Here is a 22,628-nt window from a genome sequence, read left to right on the forward strand (position 1 = left end):
TGTATCTTAAAAAAAAAAAAAAAAAGTCCCCCTCCCTGAAACAGAATGAGGCAATATCCACAAATATAAGGATAATAATGTTGGCCAAAGTCTTTCTACAATTTTGAGCGTGAAATTGCCTTTCTTGATTTGCTTGTGTTTCTAGTACTTCAAAGACAATGCCCTTTTGATGTTTCCAAATGTAACCCCATATTAAAGATTAGATCAGAGCAGGAAGGGTTTTCTTTAAACATAGTTGCAATTCTCAAGTGTTAAAGTGTGTCATGAGCGGCTTAATTGCCCATTAAAATATTAATTTTAATGGAAAAGCAGAAAATACATCACCACGGTTTTCTGTCATCCCCAAGCAGTGAGAACTATAGCAGTGCCTGCTTGAGGTACGGCCTGTTCCAGGTCAGCCATTTGGTATGTTCCCCACCAACATGGGAGACAAGTTAAAAGAAAAATATCCCAAATTCCTTCCAATAGTAAACCACAAATCTAGAATGGGAATCACAGAGAATTTGAATGACTAAAGGATAATGTAGCCACTTTGAATTTGCAGATGAAATCTTGGCTTTGCTTAGTTAATTTGAAATATTGAGCAAACATAAAAAGACATCATGACACATTAGTTTGATATGGGATCACAGTTTTTTGTAGGTCAAAAAGAATCAATTGCTGAAATTGTCATAAGGTTTAGCCTAGTGAAGAGGCTGTGAGAATAGATGGAAATCAAATTTTACTTTTGTTTTCAAGAATCACAAAGCCAGAAGGATCCTTAGAGAAAATGAAGTCCAACTTTCTTATTTTAAAGCTTACGTTTATAGGATTAGATATGCCTGAAAGTAATTGAAAACCCCCAAATATCAATGGGATACATGAAATAGAAGCTTATTTTATTTTATTTTATGATTTTATTTATTTATTTTGAGAGAGAGACAAAGACAGAGCACAAGCAGGGGGGAGCGGCAGAGGGAGAGGGAGAAGCAGACTCCCTGCTGAGCAGGGAGCCCAACATGAGGCTTGATCCCAGGACCCCAAGGTCATGACCTGAGCCCAAGTCAGACGCTTAACCAACTGAGCCACCCAGGCACCCCAATAGAAGTTTATTTTACATTCCTGTCCAGGAGTGCCTACAGTGTAAGAGATGAAGCTCCTTCTAGTTTGCCCCTCCACTCAGAATGACACCACATTCCCAGTGAACTTCATGGTCTAAGAGAGCTGCTCCAGACATCAAATACACAGGGGCTGGTCGGAGAAGAGGCTTACATAGCAGGCAGAGGCCAGATCTTGAACTGTGGAAACTGTGCTATATGGGCATGGACATTGTCTTACAGGCACTGAGAAAGCATTTCAATATTAAGCAGAAGGCAGACATGGTTGGATTTGTATAAATCCTTCTGGCAGGCCTGTGGATGGCTTGGAGAAGTACAGGATAGAAGACAGTGGGCTAACGCAGGAGCTGGGTGAGAAAGGAGCAGATGGATGAGACAGGAGGTGTGCAGCGAGGCAGTGAGCACAACCTGAATTACCTGAGAAGGCCAATAAAAAAGAAAGGAAGAAAGAGATGATGCAGGCCAACAGGATTGACTTCCTTCCAGCTGCAAACAAGTGTGTATGAGAACACAAGCAGCCTGTCTGTGGGGTGTCTACAGAAGAAACAGGCTTCAGAGAAGAAAGGGGAAGAGAAGGCTCTGTGCACAGGTGATGGATCATGTAAGGTAAACATTCACAATCAAAAAAGATTTGTTAAGCAAAGGTGTCAGAGAGATCTAGGCTAAGAAAGAGAGTATGATGGGGATAAAATTATTTGGAGATAGGCAATTCTGGGAGCTTCCTTTTCTCTGAATGATAAAGAACAATGGTGGAGAATGTGGGGGTGGAGAATGTGGTTCCAGGGCCTGGTCTCAAATATTTGGACTGGTCCAGATCATTTTCTGGTCAGCATTGGCTCACAGGGCCAGGCAGCCAGGCCTGGTCTGAGATGATAAGCTTGCCATGAGCTAAAGAGGGCCATGATTTGTTCCAGAATGCTACCTGACACTCTAGTCTCCCTTGAAACTACCTGGCCCTGTGGTGGTTATGCAAATAACATCACTGCCATTACCTAGCCCTGGGTACCCCATAACCCAGCAGTGAGTAAGAAGGAGCATGGCAGTTCCCATGGGATTTCTTGTTTGGCTCTACAAGGCCTAGAGAAACAACTTCCTTATTCAACCTGCTGACATTATAGCTGTTGAAATGATTACTTATCATGTACCACATCTTAATTTACAACTTTATAAGTTACAGGTAAGGTGCAAGAATCCTGGGACGCCTGGGTGGCTCAGTCGGTTAAGAATCTACCTCCAGCTCAGGTCATGATCCCAGGATCCTGGGATCAAGTCCTGCATCAGGCTCCTTGCTCAGCAGGGAGCCTACTTCTCCCTCTGCCTGCTGCTCCCCCGCTTGTGCTCTCTCTCTCCCTGACAAATAAATAAATAAAATCTTAAAGAAAAGATGTAAGAATCGTATCCTTAGTTAACCTTAGGCATTTGCATTACCCACCAGTCACTTGATTATGTTTTTTAAAAAATGTTATCTAGGAATGTGTTAACACCAATGAATACCAGTATATTTTGGGAAAAGCTTTTCTTTACTATGCCTTCACAGGGGCTCTCCATGATGGGATGTTGCAGGGGAATTCAGGGCTCATCCCTGCTCAGGCAAATTCTCACACTCCCCACCCTTACTACAGACATTAGAACATGGACTGTGTTGCCAAAGTTCAGAGATATAGACAGACAGGTGATAGATACAGAAATCCAGAGACAAAAATAGTCATGAATGTAGGGAGAGAGAGAGAGAAAGAGATTATGTAATTTACAGTCTACTGCGGAGGAGAGATCAGAGAAAGAAAGCAATCACTCATTGTAGTAAGAGCTAGAAGGAAATGCTCCTGAAGCAGAGAATGAGGGTGGGGTAGAGAGGGATTCACTTTGCACAGGGAAGTCAAAAACTCTTCCAAGAGTTGCCCTTGGAGATGAGTGAGGAATGTGTAGAAGTCCTGGGGCAGACAGCCCAATGCCTGGAGATACCGAAGGCAGCAGGGAACACAAGATAGCAGCAAAGACAAGTGGCAAGAGAGAGCAGTGGAGAGTCAACCACCTAAACAGTTGCCTAAGAGCACCTCTGAATTTATCATCATTCTTTCTACCTAATAAAATTTGTAAAATTGAATTTAAATTATGTAGATAACTAACCTTTATATTTTCCTTGTATTAAAATAATTTCATAATAGATTTGTAATTTACTTGGAAATCAATTCAATGATGTCATTTCCTAAACAGTTTCCAAATGCCTCCATCATTAAAGGTCCACATGAAGTAAAAGACTTTCATCAATTCAAGGTTCAAGCTATTTATCATGGCAAAATTCCAGCTAATTGTGAGTCAAAGGAAAGACTGTTTTGCATGCAAAATTAAAGGAAACATTTATAGCACTGATAGTTACTTCAATGTACTTTTTTATTTATGAAAGCATCCATTGCAAAGTTGAATTTTGGAAAGTTCTGTGATCATGTCATGCACAGTAAAATTTGTGTACAGTACAGATTAAACACAGTTTTTTTATTATTCTGTTATTGATTGATTTGGTATGAGGTAACTGTTCAGTCTCAATTGCCTTACTCTGAAAATGCCCATGAGGGGGTAAGTGATCCTGTGTCTACTCAACACAAGCAACTAAAAATTACAAATAGGAATGTCAATTTGCTTTGAAGTGTGATTAACTGACCCTATCATGCTTACAGCTTGTTTCTAAAGTCTAAAAATATTAAGTTCAAAAACTTCACAAGAATGTAATGAATGCACTGAAGTTTTCCAATATGTTGACAAAACACTCCCCTAACAAATACCTTGTCCGCTGTCTTAGAGAAGTAAGTTTCTTCTTCTTTGGAATGCATTTGGAAATTTTTCACTAGAAGAACAGCATGGAAGAAAGAACTTGGGGAAGGGGAGAAATGGGAGAAGAGTACCTCACAAAGTGTTCTCAGCAGGTTAGAGGATTTTTGCCTGGTAGAGCAGATTTAACTCTTTTAATCTCAACCTTCTGTGGTATTGTCCTTACATCATTTTTTCTACTTTAAGGGAAGATGGCTGATGGGTCCTAAGCCTAAGCTTGTGAAGTAAGAACTGATTAGCTCACCTGTAAATGCTCACCAACAAGCCCCCAGTGTATGATGTCTGTAAAAACACCTGGGCATGCCCATCAGTGTGCTCCCCGCTGGTGGAGACCTGCCCTCTAATACGTGCCAGCAGGGCATCTGATCAGAACACTTAATACATGGTTTTTAACAGACCAACCAGCACAAGACAGGTGGGGCCCATGGCTTCTCTTATTTACTACTGACAGCCAATCCTCTGGCTCCTTGTCTTTTAAAATGAGTCCTGCGACGATCTCTATAAATGAAATATTTGCTACAATACTGTCATCGAACAAAAGCCACTAGAGTTTCACAGGTGAGTGTAATTAGAATATGCTATTCCTTTCCATTTGTTCTCTACAATCTGATTAGACGTGTCACAGCTGCTAGACAAGAGGACATACAGGAATACTATGTAACCAGAGTAACTGTTGCAAACTCATAATCACTATCATTTCAATTTCATATTGGTTAACTGTTCTCAGAGAATTTGCTTTAGGATTACACAGTCCCTGCCTTCACCAATCATCCGTGACTCTGGTTTCAAACAGCATACCAAACCTTCATTTGACAAACAAATGAAACAAGGAGAGAAAATCAGAGACCTTAATGCTGGAACTATTTCATTCTGGATTGTTACTATGATTGGCAGAATTTTTCTGCTTTTAGCCTAAAAATGACAGTATGTACACTATGAAATAATTTGTTTTCTTATTTATTTATTTATTTATTTATTTATTTATTTATTTATTTATTAAAGAGAGATTGAGCACGAGTGGGGGCACAGGCAGAGGGAGAAGGACAAGCAAACTCCCTGCTGAGCCAGAAGCCGATGCAGGGCTCAATCCCAACACCCTGAGACCATGACTTGACCTGAAACCAAGAGTCGGCCCTCAACTGACTGAGCCGCCTAGGCACCCCTGAAATAATTTTTTTCAAAGGCATTTTCTCCACTGATGTAAAACAAGTAGATAGACGCACTGGAGAATACTGTAGGTTTTGTGCTCCTGGCTGAGCTAACCCATTTTATTGCTATCTTAATTCAAAGAGGGTGTCCCATATGTGGTTAAGAAAAGCAGAAAGTCCTCCTACATTAAAAGACACAGAACCCATCTTTCAAATAAGTAAAAGACCAATTTTACTGGGATATTTTTCAGAAAAGCAAGGCTGGATAGTACCCCACAGACAAGCGGCAGTTGTCAAACTGTCTCTTTGGGAGGCTGTCTCTTCAACTAGCTTAACATTGCTGATGGCTTTTCCCAGATTCTACCGACAACCTCCACTTCCACTTCCAAGAATGAAGGAAGGTGAGGAGAACTATTCCAAGTTACTCTTGCTCCCAGTAGTATCTTGAAGATATCTTGTTCCAGGCTACCTCCAGGCATCATAGCAAAAACACTGACAACCAAAAGGGTGGCTTAGCTTTAAGGGCAAGTTCCTCACCCTCCTACACCCCGCAAAACAAGGTCGGGATAGCACACCTGCTAATTCTTGAAGCTCCTCCAAGTTCCCCCAGATCTCCCTGAAGATGTTAAGCCTCGCTTGGTGTAAAGCTCACCATCCAAAATATCCCTCACGCAGCACGCACAACATATTTTTAGATCTTAATTCACAGTGCAGTCCATCAAAGGGGCTGTGAACCCAAAACACCGCAACAAAATTAAAACTCCTACCTCAGCAATTAGAACACAGTCGGCAACTACCCTGGCAGGGACCCTCCAAGGGGAACAGCGCACCCAGACCCAGGAGCCAATAGGTGGCTGGCCCAGGCGTTGCCATGGCCACGTTGTGTGCTAGGGCCGCGCACGCACTCCGCGCGCGCCCAGAAGCCAATCCGCAGCCGGCCGAGGCGTTGCCATGGCCACTCTGTGAGTTAGGGCCGCGCGCGCGCGCCGGGTTGGGGAGAGCCGGCCCAGTTGCCCCAGGCCCAGGGCAAGCAAGGGTCCCGTTAGCCGCGCGCCCCTAAACACACGCCGCTGCCCATTTCCCGACCGCAGGCATGAACCGCAAGAAGCTGCAGAAGTTGACGGACACCTTGACTAAAAATTGCAAGCACTGTAAGTAAGAATCAAGTGCTGGATGAGCAGAAGTTCCCGGAAGGGCTTGTGTTCTACCTGGTATTAGTAATGTTCGCTGCTCAGCCTGCTTCCCACCTCCAGTCTGAGTGCCCCTGGAGCCCCCTTTGTGTCCCCTAAAGAGAAGTTTGGAAAGGAATCCCTGGATGGTAGTTCCTTGGGCTGGGTACCCGTGCTTGCCCATGATCTTAAGGACCAGTATGCAGGTATCCAGGCATCTAGTACTACACTCCCACACATGCACTAACTTGCTTTTCAAACCCTCTTCTTAACTTACCTTTCCATTATAGAAACGTCATTTATATACTGACACGACATGTGTGGTTTTAGCCTCAGACACAGGTGTCAAGAAAACGAGCACAACCAACATACACCTGCTTTCTAGCTCTTTTTAGTGCAAATAAACTGGCAGGGTCCAATTTCTGAAAAATTACCAGGAGATCCATAAAGGGAAAATGGTTATCAATAGCTGAACATCCTTAGAAAAGATGAGTTGAAATGGCACAAAAACCTGAATCTCAGAGCAAGGAAATGTGTCTGGAGACCAAAGAGTTTCACAAAGCTAAACACGCAGTAAAGAATCTGCTCCCAACTCCAGACTTGGACTTTGCGGTTGCTGGTAGTGTTGCAAGGTAAGGAGACTTTGCAGGTGACAAAATGAGCACTTATTAAAGATACCTGCTCCAATCACACATTCTAAAACATGGTCTTAGAATTTCATAGATAACTTTAGAATTGTATTCAGACTGAAAAACAGAACTGTACTTGGGCAAGGAAGCTTAGATATGGTTTAGAATGAGAAAGATACTGTCTGATGAACAAGCTTATAAATTGTGTTGCTGATTGCTAATGGCCACTTGAAAAATAGGAGAAGCCATAATCCCAGTACCACCCCCATTGTGCAAAGGAGGAACAGGTTTATTGTAGTTCTAGAGCTTATAAGATCCAGTGCCTTCTAGTGCCTTGTATTTAGTATCTAATGTAATAAGTGGTGAGATGTGTTCGCTTAGTGAAGTGGCACTGTATATAAAAGTGATGATGTGAATAAACACCTGAAACTTCTTAGCAAAAAGCCATCCTATAATTTATTATTGTGGTTATTATAATGTGGTGAGAGTTTGTTCTGTTGTTGTTTTTCTCAAAATAATTCCATTTCAAGGAAAAGACCAGATCTTCTTAAAACATCTCGTGAACATTTTGAAAAAGCAATGCAATAACTGATAGACACAATGCTGAATTTGATTTTGTCCCTGTTCAGTAAGTATGCAATGTATTGCAAACAGTCATTCTATGAACAATCAAAAGGTGAATTCATTAAGAGTTAAAGGAAAACCTGGCAGGAAAAATAGTCAACTCTTTTGATTTTTGTCCTTACATCAAAGTTTTAAAGTGGGCCTTAGAAACCTTGATAATTACTAGTTAAATTCTATAGAAATAGTTACAAGTCATGGACATTATAATTAAAAACTTTTTTAAACAGAGAACCTTTTACCCAAAGTCAAATTTCCTTTTGGTTGACAGATGATAATCCCACCAGGATGAAATGGATAAATTCTGTAGAATCAGAGAAAAAAAATGTCTTAAGTGATTGCCCAGCTAATCTACCATTCTACAGATATGATCTGTAGAACACATTTAGACCAATCCAAAAAGATGAAAATCCATTCTTAAATTTCCCTTAATTTCATTTAGCATTTTATTCTGGAATTTAAGAAATTGCAGCAAGAAAAACTTTCTTATGGCTAATCTTGGATCCTTTGGGTAATAAATTAAGGTAATATTCTCTAATTTTTATTTTAGCCAAGAAGGAAAAATGGCTAATTAACAACCCCTCTGCTAACATTTCATGTACATGAACATCATTCTTTATGCAGGCTTTTCTTCTCCAACCAGTAGCAGCTCTTTTATTTTTGGAGGTTTGTGCATGTGGTTAAATATATATAACATAAAATTTGCCATTTTAAGTGTACAACTCTATGATATTAAATACATTCACATCATTGTGCGGCCATTACCACCATCCATTTACAGAACTTTTTCATCTTTCTCAGCTGAAACTGTATACATTAAACTATAACTCCTCCTTTCCCCCTTCCCAAGCCCCTGGCAACCACCATTCTAACTTTCTGTATCTGTGAATTGCACCACTCTAGGTACATCATATAAGTGAAATCATACAAAATATGTCCCTTTATATCTGACTTATTTCACTCAGCAGAATGTTTTCAAGCTTCATCCATCTTGTAGCATGAGTCAAAATTTCCTTCCTTTTCAAGGCTGAATCATATTCCATTGTATGTATACACCACATGTTATTTATCCATTCATCCACTGATGGACACTTAGATTGCTTTCACCTTTAAGGCTATTGTGAATAACATTGCTATGAACAAGCATCTGAGTCCCTGCTTTCAATTCTTTTAAGTATATACCCAGAAGTGGGATCACTGACTTACATGTTATTTCTAGGTTTAATTTTTTTTTTTTGAAGAACTGACATGCCATTTTCTACAGCAACTAACAGCTCTTTTTAAAATTATAACCATTATATTCTTTTCTATTATTTAGCCAATTTTTAACTAAATCATTTATTTCCCCAAATTTTCAATGTTCTTCCAAAATTGTGGTACCCCAAACCAGAAATCACACTCAAGCCTGTCTTGACTTGTAGATGAGGCATGATTTCTCCATTCCTATCTGCTGTCTTCCTTTATTTTATTTTTTTCTGCACTATAATCATTTTTCTTTTTTGCAATTTTTAAAATTTAGTTTATTTAAACCAAAAACCAAAACAAAACAATTCACCCTTAAATGCATGCAAATTTCATCCTTATTTTTAAAAGTACTGAACTGTAATTTTGTTTTGTTTTGAAATAAAAGCTTTCTCATCCTCCACCTATACTTCATATTTAAACTCACTTTTATGCCAGGCAATAATGCCTCCACCTATGTACCTCAAATGGAATTGGAACACAAATAATTAGCTCAGGGTTTATAAACACCCTTTATGCATTTATGTGTATGGACCAGTATACATATCTGTGTATCTATTTTAAATAAAAATTCCCTTTCTCCAAAATACTACTGAGTACTTGCTTGTTAATTTTCACATCATGTACAACAAGAACCATAATGGGTGCTGTTATATGGTTAAATGCTTCTTTATTAGAAAAAAAGGTGATTCTGATATCCAAAATCCAGCTTACTGATTTGACTAAGGCTGATGATGTGAAGTGAAAATTGTTGCCTAGTATTCAGGAGTCTGATATCTATTTCTGGACAAAAGTTAAGTTGTAAATCTCATAAATGGCTATAATCAAAATGCTGGGGAAAAGTTACCATTCTTAAGCATTACCTTGCTTACTTTGAATTGCACCTCCACTGCCTTTAAAATTTAGCATCTGACCCCACAGTCATTTTTCAGGTAACTTAGCTAATATTCTTTTCTTCCTAAATGTGACTGAATTTAATATTCAACTCCTGTTTGGAGGGAAGGCTGTTTCTCTTATTTTAGTGGAGAATCCTCTGTAGTGGTCATCCTCTATTAAGGGTCATGAATCTTAAAACAGGATAGTCTTCTGTTGAAAACTAAATATTTGATGGCCTTGATGTTGTCTATAAACTCATTAATGCAAAATTTAAGTTAGAAATTAAAGATTAAAATGCATTTTTGTTATATCTTAATTTTATTTTTTCACAGTCAATAAATTTGAAGTGAACTGTCTTATAAATCTTTTTTATAATTTGGTGGGAGAAGTAACAGAGCGGCAAGGTATCACCATTGGGCTAGATCGTAATGCATTTCGAAATATCCTGCATATGACATTTGGAATGACAGATGACATGATTATGGACAGAGGTAAGAAGACATTACAATATTCAAATGGGCCAGATACAGCCATAACTGGAAAAAAAAAGTTTGGAGTTTGGACATATTCTTAATGTTCTGAATTCCCAATTTCACTTGAATATAAAAAATTAATTTGTGTATTCATAGGGAAGGGTCTTAGGGAAGGTGATTCTACCCACTCTATTCTGTGTCTTTAAGAAAAGAACAAAGCCCACCTTGAATAATTAGGTTTTCCTTACTTTATACCCAAAAACCTAAACTATTTATATTTCTACTTAGTAAATATAATAAGTAAAAGAATAGTTTTAAAAAGACATACGAATTTCTTGGGCACCTGGGTGGCTCAGTTGGTTAAGCGACTGCCTTGGGCTCAGGTCATGATCCTGGAGTTCCGGGATCGAGTCCCACATTGGGCTCCCTGCTCAGCAAGGAGTCTGCTTCTCCCTCTGACCGCCCCCCCATCATGCTCTCTCTCTCTCTCATTCTCTCTCTCTCAAATAAATAAATAAAATCTTTTGGAAAAAAAAAAGGACATATGAATTTCTTTATATCATCAAAAATGTTTCAATAAAAATTAAGTTATCATTTTATCAATTGTGTAATAGCATTACTTTTCTTGAGTAAGAAAAATATAAAATCACGTATTTTATGTTAATACACCAACACATTTAATATACCAATATATTCATATATTAATAATTATTGATTACTATATTTAGATACTCAGAATTTATTTTGTTTCCACAAAATATAAAGGGAGTGTGTGAAAGTTTAAATAAAAGAGTTTTCCAATGTTATAATGTCTTAGTTTCCTCCTTTGTCAAATGAGCATGTTGGACCATCTGATCCTGAAGTTTTGTCTACATTTTAAAAGTGGGTAGCACCAGTGTAAATATATCACTGAGAACAAAAATGCAGCACAGGTATTATGTTGTACTTCTCTCTTAGTATTCCGAGGTTTTGATAAAGACAACGATGGCTGTGTAAACGTATCAGAGTGGATTTATGGATTATCCGTATTTCTTCGAGGAACTTTGGAAGAAAAAATGAAATGTAAGATTTCAGGTTATCCTATTGCTTTGTACATTAGGATTAATGTATCTAAAGAACTTACATCCATGTCTTCCAACCTGGCCAGTAAAATAGGTTTGTCTTTCAGTTGGTCAGTTTGAATCCCCATTAACCTCTTTTATGGAGCAAATTCAAGTCAATGATAAAGATTGAAAAAAATTAATACCAAGGAAGATCAAGAGATTCTGAGGAGTAATTCATGCCAAGCAAGACTGCATAAGCACATATTACACATGCTAACTATGTACATATGCATTTATGTATTAAGGTATTAAATATTTTTCATATTTCATTACCTGAATTGTTAACCATAAAAGTAGAGAACATAGATAAGAGTGTTCTGATTCTTGGTTAACTCTTAATTCATTCTGGTGAACTCTGTTTAAGGATTATATTTGTCGGTTTTCCAAGAATTTCAAGATGAAATGGTCAAATCATTGTTCCTTGGCATGCTTATTCATAGCTGAGTGAGTGTAAGGAGCCATTTTCTAAGGGTTGTTGACCATATCCAGCAAGTGTCCATTAAGCATTTACTATGGAAATTAGATTGCAAAGCCCTGCAGGGTTAACATGAACATCCATAATACAGACCTTGGCCTTGAACGTTTTACCAGAGCAAATGTTCCCTTAATCATAGTATCAAATTCATAATTGGTTATTTTTTTAAGATTGCTTTGAAGTGTTTGATTTGAATGGTGATGGATTCATTTCAAAGGAGGAAATGTTCCATATGTTGAAGAACAGCCTTCTCAAACAGCCATCTGAAGAAGACCCTGATGAAGGAATTAAAGATTTGGTTGAAATAACACTTAAAAAAATGGTAAATATGGGAAATTTAGGGTTTTATATTGAAATTTACAGGCCAGAATGGGATAGAAATAAGAATTAAAATTATATAATTATCAGTTTCTTGCTTGGTAAAATAAAACATTTGTATTGTGGTTTTTAATTATAATATTAAAAGTTCTTTTCTGTTTCATTATTTAGTCTCTCATTTTTCCAACACCTTTCTTCTATCAGTATCTGACCATGAAAAGACAGTTTGTGTTTGTGATAAATATTATACATGTTGACTGATGCATGGCTGGTCACCCCCTAGGACCATGACCATGATGGGAAGCTGTCTTTCTCAGACTATGAACAAGCTGTGAGAGAAGAGACCCTTCTACTGGAAGCTTTTGGGCCATGTCTTCCTGATCCAAAGGTAATGATATTACTTTCACTGAACAGTGACCAATATATAATGTAGGATCAACAACCCAGGAGTTCTTGGTTTGGTGAGTGAAGGATCAGATGAATTACATTCACCCACAGAGAAGAGCTTCTAAGCAGAGAAAGCCAACTGAAGAAGAACCTGCTGGTTCATTTCATAGTACTGCTGTAGCCTAATGGTATTTTTTCCCATTCATTAATTCATTCATTCATGTAAGAAACAATTATTAAAGCATAATGTGTTCGTGGGGCGCCTGGGTGGCTCAGTCATTAAGCGTCTGCCTTCGGCTCAGGTCATGATCCCAGGGTCCTGGGATGGAGCCCCGCATCCGCTCCCTGCTCCGAGGGAAGCCTGCTTCTCCCTCTCCCACTCCTCCTGCTTGTGTTCCCTCTCTCACTGTGTCTCTCTCTGTCAAATAAATAAAATCTTAAAAAAAAAAAAAAAAAAGCATGATGTGTTCCAGAAACACAGATGAAAGGCTCCATGTCTGCATTCAAGGGCTAATATTTCTCTGGGAAAAGCCAATGTGAAAATAATTACACAACAGTGTGATAAGTATTACTATAATATGAATTGTTCAGTGCTTCATCTATGCCAGGCAATGTCTTAAGCACTGCCCCATATTACTTCATTTAATCCCCCTAACAATCCTCTGAAGGATATAGTATTATTAATCCTCATAGATGAGGAAACTGAGGCTCAGAGAGTTTAGGCAAGTTGTCCAAGTCCAGTCACCAATTATGGAGTACCCTGCATGCCCTGGTGCTCAAGTCCATAGAGATATGTGTAGTATAGTGTTGCAGTAGTCGAGGGCATCTAATCCAGCTGTATAGAATCACTGGTGAATAGCTGATGGGGCAAGGAAGGCTTACCTGGGTTGTTAGGCCATAATAGTTAGCCAGGTCAAAATGGAGAAGAGCAATCTAAGCAAGGGAATGGTATATGCATGAGGGTGGGGAGGGGAAAGAGAAATAAATACTATATTAGAAGAGCATTTAATGTGGTATGAGACTGATGTTGAGGCTGGACATGCATAGCAGAGCCAAGTCCAATGGAGCTTGGAGCTTGGATTTTGTCTTGAAGCTCATGAGGCTTAATTGGAAGATTTTAAGCCAGTGGAGTGATGTGATATATAAATATTACCATATCCACCTTCCCAATCTCTAGTCGATATCTCCAGCTGCCTACTCAACACGTCAGTAGATAATCTCAGTAAACTCTTGCTCTTCCCCTAAAAATCACTCCCCACCATCTTCCCTGCCTCAACAAATGACACCCCTATACACTCAGTTTTAGTCAGAAACCTAAGTCACCGTTAATTTCCCTCTTAGAGCACTATCATCTACTACTTCAAAATATGTCCTTGAATATAACCTCTTTTCCACATGTCTGTGACTGCCAAACTAAATCAAGCTGCCACCCAGTCACCCAGCCTAGATCATTAGCTTTCCTGCTTCTGCAGTTGTCCCCTACTGACTAATCTCCACAACATCCAGTATATTTGGAAACACAGATGCTATCGTGCCCCTCCCTTGCCTAAATCTCCCAGTGTCCCAGTGTGTCTGAAGTCTATTCAGTGGGCCTCCTTTTCTCTCTCCAACCATGGTCTCCTGCTGCCTTCCCAATGGAGTGCTCCTGCCCCAGAGCCATTCCAGCCACCTCGCTGTTCTCCCTAGGTGCCTTTGCATTTACGGTAGCCTCTGTCTAAGCATCCTGTCCCCAGACCTTCACGTGCCTCAGACCCTCACTCCATTCAGTCTCTGTGCAGATGCCATCCACCATCTTAACTATTCCTCTCCCTCCACTCCTCACCACTGCCTCTTTTTTTCTTCATAGTTCTTATCATTACATAGGATATATTTACTCATTTACTTATTGTCTGTCTCAACATAGATGGGAAAGAAGGAAAAGGAAAAGGAAGGAAAGAAAGAAAAAAGAGAACTTACCTTAATCCCGCACCTACTTCTATTTCCTGTCCAATGGCTTTCTTTTTCGGAGTCAAATGTCATGAGAGAATTGCGTATATTTGTGACCCACACTACCATGGCTTCTTCAGCATACTCCTGAAACAGCTCTTGCTAAGGTCACCATACTCTACTTGTTAATAAATCCCAAGAGTAGGCTTCTTGTCTTGCTGGACTACATCTCTTCCCCATCCCAGCTCTCAGCTGCTTCTCTGCTTCAGGAAGCACCTCCACTCCCTCTGTAGCCTGGCTGTGACATCACATGGCCTCCTGAAATCCAGAGCCCTGGTGTGTTTACCCTATCACACCCTCCCTGCAGTGAATTAAGCTTAGTTTCTGTCCATCCAGCCACGAGGCTGGAGGCTCCTAGAAAGCTGTGTCATGTGCTCTTGTTCATCCTTGTGGCCCCAGACTAAGTGTCATGTTGGAACATAGCACTGTCACCACCTGTGAGTGGAAAATGAATGAGTGTCACAAATTCTTTGTCCCCACTCTTCTTCAGTTATCTTGTGGCTCTTCAAACATAAAGGAGACATACAGAACATTTTGTTTTTCTTACCTTTTTTGGAAGTCTGACTAATTTGAGCACGTTTTTTACAGAGTCATATGGAATTTGAAGCCCAAGTATTTAAAGATCCGAATGAATTCAATGATATATGAATACCTAAATGTCTGTGTTGTCTCAAGTGAGTAAAAAAAAAGGCGCATACATATTGTTTATTTTTTCTACTTAGCTCAGAGAGATAATGTTGAATTGTGTCTTTGGGGTGGGGAATGGGGCTCACCAACATGTATCATTTAACTTTGGTGCAAGATGCAAGTGAAATAAATGGAAGACAGGAAGTCCCTTATTAAATGTTGGGTTTGGCAAGACAAGTTCACATTGCCAGATATTTTATCACATAAACTATCTGTTGAAGCATATAACTATCATAAAACATTTGTATTAATGAAATGAGTAGAGAGATTACATAAGGATGAATTATTGAGGCAAATATTCTTCATGTCAGAAAACGCTGGGTATACATTTAAAAATCAGTGAAATACGCAAACAATGAATCATGGACCACTACATCAAAAACTAATGATGTAATGTATGGTGATTAACATAACATAATAAAAAAAATAATCCTAAAAAAAATAAAAATAAATAAAAATCAGTGAAACTACTGAATTTCCTTTGGAGCAGTAAATAATGAAGACAGCATCTAAAAAAGAATAACAATAGCATTTAGCATTTAAATACCACTCTGCTAGGCATTGAGGGACATTCAGAGAGCTGAAAGCAACATGTACCTACTTCAATATAATGCATATTATTGTTTGAGGCTTTGCCAGAATAATCTGCATAGACAGTAAGCATCTGAGTGACCTCGTGGCACAATGGTAGCGCGTCTGACCCCAGACAGTAAGCATCTGAGGGCAGGGGTCCCTGCACCCATCTTTATGTCTGTCACAGCATTTAGCACAGTCCTCTGCACAGAATGGGCCCCGAGTAAACATTGTGGATAGAAAAGTACAAAATGCTACCAGATAAATCCAAATTCTTGGTGAGCAGAGAGGAAGGAAAGTGCTGTTTTTGTACATAATGGATGATGTGGCCGCAGCTTTCAGTCTATCTCTGGAGTCGCTCTGATGCTCTCCACCCCACTGCAGTTGGCTGCAAAACCCCCTGTCTTCCCCGACTCCCTCTGTCTCTCCACCTCAGCCCCACCCCTTGTCCCCATCCCCCTGACTGGGTGCACCTCAGTGTCATCTCCCACCTCTTGGAATCCCCTCATGTACCCTTTAACAGGAAGCACATCACATCGTGTCCCAACAGCAGTGAAGTCCTGAAGACAGAACCGCTTCCTCTCTGCCTCCTACCATCCAGCAGGTGCCTATAGGCATTGGATGCAGCACGAGAAAGATGGGACCTACTTGGGTTCCTATAGCTACTATTTACCCCTTTCTTAAATGCATTCAAGCAGCTGAGAGAAGTATTATGCACATACCCTCTCTGTCCATATGTAAACATTCAGAGACTGCTTGGGATATTAAATCCCTTTTGTTACTACATATGTGTCAAGTTTAAGCAAAATAGTACCTTGTATAAAAAAATGGACTGTTACAAATAAATGTAATAAGTGATCCCATGAAATAAAAAGCATTTTACTAAGTATTTTCTTAAAATTTTAGATTCTTATGTAGATGGAGTTTGACACAATTTTTCTGTCTTGAGTAGGTATAAATAGTGAAACACAATGCTTTTAATTTTTAAAATTTATATTTTTCTGATTACAAATAATAGAGGTCCACTGAAGACTTAGAAGTTTAGGAAATTAAAAACTAAAATTTAAATATTCATCAATATTCTGGTATAGATCCTTTCAGGCTTTCTTAAGGCATTTGTAAGTATAGCTATATTTTTGCACAGAGTATACCTATATTCTTTTTTAGATGATCATATTGAAAATGCTCTTTTGTAAGGCTCTTTTTATGGACTGCTATCTCATGGCGTTTTCTCAGGTCACTTAATATTTGTCTCCAGCCTGACCGGCAATGGCGAGCTGGTGTTCCATCACAGCAGACCTTAGTAAAGCACTTCCCTGCCATTGACATTTCAGTTGCTCCCACATTTCTTTTACAAATAATTCCCAAGGGAACTGTCCTTGTAGATAAATCTTCTCATGTTCATCATTGCTTGCTTAATCTGGGTAAGTTTTTAAAAATGAGTGTTTGGTTAGAGGCCCACCTTTGAGGTTTCTAGCACATGTTGCCAGATTGCCCTCCAGGAAGGCCTGCTGGGCCTGGTGCATGGGATGCTGATTCCCCCTTCCCTGTGGTGCACATTCTTTTCACCTCTTTGCTGATGTCGTGGACCATAATTGACCATGGTTTTAATTTATCATTTAAAGAACTAATCTTATACATCTCTACCTAAACTTTTTTATTGTAGATTGTGTAAAAATTGACTTCCATGTGAATAATGCTATTTTATTACTTGACATTATTTAAAACTAAAAAGCCTTTTTAGAAAAGTCTAAATAATTTTAGTGAAACTTAAGATGGTACAGACTCATGAGCTCTGTTCAAGAGCGTCCCCATACATTATAGAACACACTTCCTCATCATATCTGCCCAAATCATTTCCTTCTGTGACTATATCTGGATTTCCGGATTGTCTTAATTTTACTACCATAGCAACTCATTAATGATTTTAACACTGAAAATTCTCTCAACTTAATAGCAGGGTCATCCAAGTACACAGAAAACCTTTGAGGAAAAGCCCTCTTTCCTCTCACTCTGAGCTCTGTGTCCGGCTCTGAGCCTTGCCTGCCTGCTGCTAGCCTGCCCTGACTCCAGGCCCCAGGTACAGCCAGCCTTGCTCAGCCCCATCTTTGCCTGCCTCTGGGTGGCTGGGTTAGGACGACAGATGAGCAGTTATAATTTGGAGGGCTGACTATAGCCTTTCTCTCAACTGGGTCCTCAAAGCGTTGGCTTCCCCTTCTCCCAGTGCCCTGGGAGGACCAGCAGAAAGCCAACCAGGACCCTCTGGGAGAGGTACACATTGCTTTGCTCACAGCATGGAGAGAGTCTGTCTGGGAAACAAGTACATTTTTTAAACTACAGGATTTAAAAACTACCACTGAAAACTGGTAGTCCTACATTCTTAACCTGCAAATATCTTTGTGTACAAGATTGCACTTGTTAAGAAGCCAAGCCTGCAATTGCTTGCATCATAAAGTCATCCAAAACATTCACCAAGTTCCCACTTTGTGCTAAACCATGGGGGTGAGTATAGTCTAAGTCAGTTGCCCTGCTCTCACCTCACTTGTGTTGTAAAATGAGGACTCTATGCCATGTGACAACTGTGTCATCACCTTTACTATTTGGATGCAGTTACAGTCCCTCTCCTGGCTTCTAGCCCCCCCAAAATAGTTATATCATTTTTAATTAAAGGAGATTTGGGGGGGGTTGAAGATTTTATTTATTTATTTGACAGAGAGAGAGAGAGACAGGAAGAGAGGGAACACAAGCAGGGGGAGTGGGAGAGGGAGAAGCAGGCTTCCCGCTGAGCAGGAAGCCCTATGCAGGGCTCCATCCCAGGACCTTGGGATCTGACCTGAGCCGAAGGCAGATGCTCAACGACTGAGCCACCCAGGTGCCCCTAAAGGAGATTGTTAAAGGGAATTAAAATCAAATATACTTTGAAATTGTGGAGACAGCCATGTCTGGGAAAGGCTACTCTGAGCCGCTCCTTGGATTGTGCATTTTCACTGACTGTATTTTATCTGTGTCCATTTCCCCACAGAATCACCCCCAGCTCTTCCACAGTCATCCAGAGCTGATGGTAATTCTCACCTAGTGTGGCCAAGAAAGGATGGCAACTGCATTTGACATGAAGAGATTATTATAAATGATCCATAATAAAATAGAAATTTAACCTATGCATATGTTAATTACAATTTGGTGAATCTTGAGGATTGGCTGATAATATTTCAAAAAGAGGGAGAAGTGATATATTTATCTTTTCTGATTCAGTGACCTTGTTCTCTGTTAGAATGAAGCAGATGATCTCTTCAAATGTTTTCCGGTCTCAGTTACCATTGAAGGAGGAGCCAACCTAAATACATACCAAGCAAATCAATGTCCCTTTCTCATGAGGTCTCTCAAGGAAACTTGCTCAGTTTTGAAGGGGAGCAAAAAGGGAAGGAAGTCTTAGCAATGAACTATCCTGCATGAAACAAAGCATGCTTCCACATTTGAAATGTCTTTATCAGAGAGCCATTAACCTGAGCAGTGGTTAACAGCTCACAGTTCCATCGTTGGTAATTTGTGGCTTTCTGTGTACCTCCTGCCTCTTACCTAATCCGTCAAGAAAATATTCCTCCCCCTAAGACACACATCCTCTTGTTTATTTTCACCTCCCTCCTGACTGTTGAGCTCTACACTACCCCTATTATGTGGCCCCAGCCAGACTCACAGAGAGTTCCCTGGGTGAGAAGCTTGTCAACTTAAAGGCATTTGAATAAATTGGGTGAAATACAGGCTGTCCTCCCCTTAACCTGAGGTGCGCCTTCCTGTCTCCTGTCGCCATCTCCAAAGGCAGCCCAGAGCTGGGCAACAGTGAGCCTGAAGATGGAGAATGGCACGGAAGGAAGCAGAGGAATTTACAAGCTTTCCTGCAAGAGACATTTAGAGCTAGTGTCACTACCTCCCTGTAGGAGTGATTAGCTCCAAAGCCCAGGGCAGTCCAGGAGAGTAATTAAAACCATTTGGTCAAGTCCTCCTTAATGACTCCTTCAGAAATACAAGAGAGTCAGAAAGATACAACCATCCCCACAATCTCAATAATACATTATACAAAAATCCAGTGAGCACTTTTGTTCCAGGTGTTATGCTAAGTCCTTAACATTCTTATCTTACTCATTTCTCACAACTATCCTAAGAGGTAAACATAAACATTACTTATTGTCTTCATCCTACAGATTGAGAAAATTGGAGTTTAAGAAAATCAAGCAACTCCTTCAGTGTCCTAACCTAGTCAAGAACAAAGCCAAGATTCAGACCTCATCTAGTTCTAACATTGAAGACCTTTCTCTAAAGCAATATGTGTTCTTCTTGCCATACATACTCCTGAGGTTTGAAATTACTGAGCACCCCTGTTTCCTGAATAATCCTCAAATTGCTCCTTCAAGGCTCCCTAGAGGTGCTTGGTACTTGGCATGCTAGTGAGTGAGACTGTTGATAACTCTCTCCAAGGGCACTGTTCTCATCTGAAACACCTTGGAGTTTTCTTTCTTTAGTTGAAGTTTCTAATTTGAATGTGAATGTGCCCACATTTGGAACGAATAGGAATCTAGACACTGGGCTGGGACCTTGCCTTGTCAAGAGTCCACATGTGGTGAATGGGGTTCATGAATTGTGGCCAAGCTGTTAGACTCCGTGGCTCGATGGTCAGCACAGGGTTAGAAGTGAGATGAGGGTCAACCAACCATGCAAGGAGAAAACAGAGGCTAAGACCATTGCTGGTTTGCGAGGAGAAGGACAGAAGTCCTTCAGAAAGGAGAGGGAATGGCTAGACTCCTCAAATGGAGAATGTATCTTGGGCCATCTTGGGTGGTATCGAAGAAAGAGGTCTAACTGAAGAAGATGCCAATGATGAGAGGCCATGATTAGTGGCGAACACCAACAATGATGATGTGGCCCTTCTTGGGTGCCAGTAACTGGCCCAAGGTTGCTAGTCAAGGTGTAGCTGAATTTGTAGCCTAGCCCAGACCCTGTTCTAGCTCTGACTGCCTCTAATTGTCAAAAGGTATCACATGACCTTGCAGGGGTCACACAAACTTTAAAAATCTGATAGAAGTGAGATGACAGACTGCTGTGTATTTTGGTGGGGACGTTGTATCTGTCATCGAAACTGAAGATACTGAGAGAGAAAGGAAATGTTAATAATTATACTGGGACAATGTAATCCCAGGTAAAGTGGAATATATGGCCACCCAAGTATGAGCTATAGACTAATCAAATTACATTTGATATAAAATGGGAATAATACCTACTTTCTGTGTCTCAATCACACAGGGTTTTATAAGAATTGAATGAGATAATGTCTATGACATCATTTTGTAAATTGTGAAGTATGATACAAATACATAGATTGATATAGGTATGCACTACACAGTGGAATCTGTGCCCTGTCTTAGAGCATGTTTGTGTTCTCAGCAGGAGCTCATATATAATGATTCAATAAGAAGAGCAACAACCTGGAAATGAGATACATTTGATTAAATGTGTGACATTTCTTAAGCTGCTTAGCCAGTGAAAGAAAGTTGAATGATATCTTTAAAAATATCTTTAGTAATCTAATGTATTTACAGAAATGAATCTCATGAAACTAGCATAAAACTTCAGTGTAAACAACACTAGAATTTTCATGACTGGAGTTAGTATTAGTGAAATTACGTTTCCTATTAACACACACACACACACACACACACATCTCTCTCATAACGAACTCACAGATATATACATGGTAGTTTATTCCACTTAACAGACACATTAGAGTGTCTTGAATTTCTCTCTCCTGTCAAGATACTACTAATTTCTAAAGCAATCAGTAACATACTGTTAATGACTACAGTCCTGATTAACTACATTCAAGACTTGATGTGTTTGTTGTGCTGGCTCTAAGGTACTAAAATATTAAAGAGAAATTAATAAGATGCATGGTTTGTATGAAAGAATAGAAGTCAGAAATCCATCCAAGTTATGGGAGCTTCAACTAGCTAAATTCACACCTTGGTCTACTTGCTATGTTCTTAAATTGGATAGTGTAAATTTGACTAAGGACAAGACAGACTGCTGGCCTCCTTGAATTTCTAAATATTATTTGGTACTGTATTTTGATTCATGCACGTGCAGAAAAGAATATAGCAGCCCTAGGGGCACCTGGGTGGCTCAGTTGTTAAGCGTCTGCCTTCGGCTCAGGTCATGATCCCAGAGTCCTGTGATCGAGCCCCGCATCAGGCTCCCTGCTCTGCGGGAAGCCTGCTTCTCCCTCTCCCACTCCCACTGCTTGTGTTCCCTCTCTCGCTGTGTCTCTCTCTGTCAAATAAATAAATAAAATCTTAAAAAAAAAAAAGAATATAGCAGCCCTAGGAATTATAGTCAAATTATTAACTAAGAAGTGGGTGCACCCTCCTTATTTCCAAGGACCCTGAAAATCATCATGTTTGGATTTATTCATGATATGTGCATGGCAATACACCCAATATCTGCAGACTATATACTAGGCAACAAAAGGGAGATGGAAAAAAGGGTATTGTCCCTGTTCTCATCTAGGAAATCAGACTTGCTGTTGTCTTGGAAAAGAGAAGATTGAGGAGAAAGAAGGAAGGAAAGAGGACGGGGAGGTGGAAAAATAAAATGAACTGAATAAGAGCAAAAGTTTTTATGGCATGATTTTCTTTAAAGAAAACAGAGAGGTAAGCAGGAGAGTTAAGGGGGTTGGTGCCTGTCTCTGTTTTTAATAGCCATGTTAGTACAGAAAATCAAAAGTCGGAGAGAAGAGTGTGTTGAGAAGTCAGTGGAGTGGAGGGGGCAATCGGCAATCATCGGGGCCGAGCAGGATGTGGAGCAGGCCAGGGCCTGCACGCCCAGCACGAGGTATGTGGCTGAAAGGCAGGGAGCTAGCCCGCGGCAGGTGCAGCGCAGCCAGTGCCCGTCGGCCCCAGGAAAGGAAAACCTGCAGGTGCAGTTGGGACATGCCCTGAGCCTCCAAAGCCACGCGTTTTTCTGAATAGCT

General features: G+C 40.0%; 1 protein-coding gene across 3 annotated transcripts; it reads left to right on the forward strand.

The window, feature by feature from the left end:
- Positions 1-5,994: 5,994 nt before the first annotated feature.
- On the forward strand, positions 5,995-18,764 carry CLXN (calaxin). 3 transcript variants are annotated; one of them, XM_081815982.1, is made up of 8 exons: positions 5,995-6,222; positions 7,400-7,497; positions 9,941-10,099; positions 11,039-11,143; positions 11,830-11,981; positions 12,261-12,365; positions 14,939-15,024; positions 18,633-18,764. In XM_081815982.1, exons 2-7 carry the CDS (start codon positions 7,470-7,472, stop codon positions 14,996-14,998), a joined length of 609 nt encoding a protein of 202 aa, XP_081672108.1. In that variant the 5' UTR covers positions 5,995-6,222; positions 7,400-7,469; the 3' UTR covers positions 14,999-15,024; positions 18,633-18,764. The 3 variants fall into 3 exon arrangements, with proteins under 3 accessions (XP_081672108.1, XP_030887562.1, XP_030887553.1); XM_031031693.2 differs by lacking the exon at positions 7,400-7,497 and having other exon boundaries at positions 5,996-6,222; XM_031031702.2 differs by lacking the exons at positions 7,400-7,497; positions 14,939-15,024.
- Positions 18,765-22,628: the final 3,864 nt, after the last annotated feature.

This window comes from Leptonychotes weddellii, chromosome 4 (genome assembly GCF_054177405.1).
Source record: "Leptonychotes weddellii isolate Sample4059 chromosome 4, ASM5417740v2, whole genome shotgun sequence".
In the NCBI taxonomy this organism is placed as follows: Eukaryota; Metazoa; Chordata; class Mammalia; order Carnivora; family Phocidae; genus Leptonychotes; species Leptonychotes weddellii.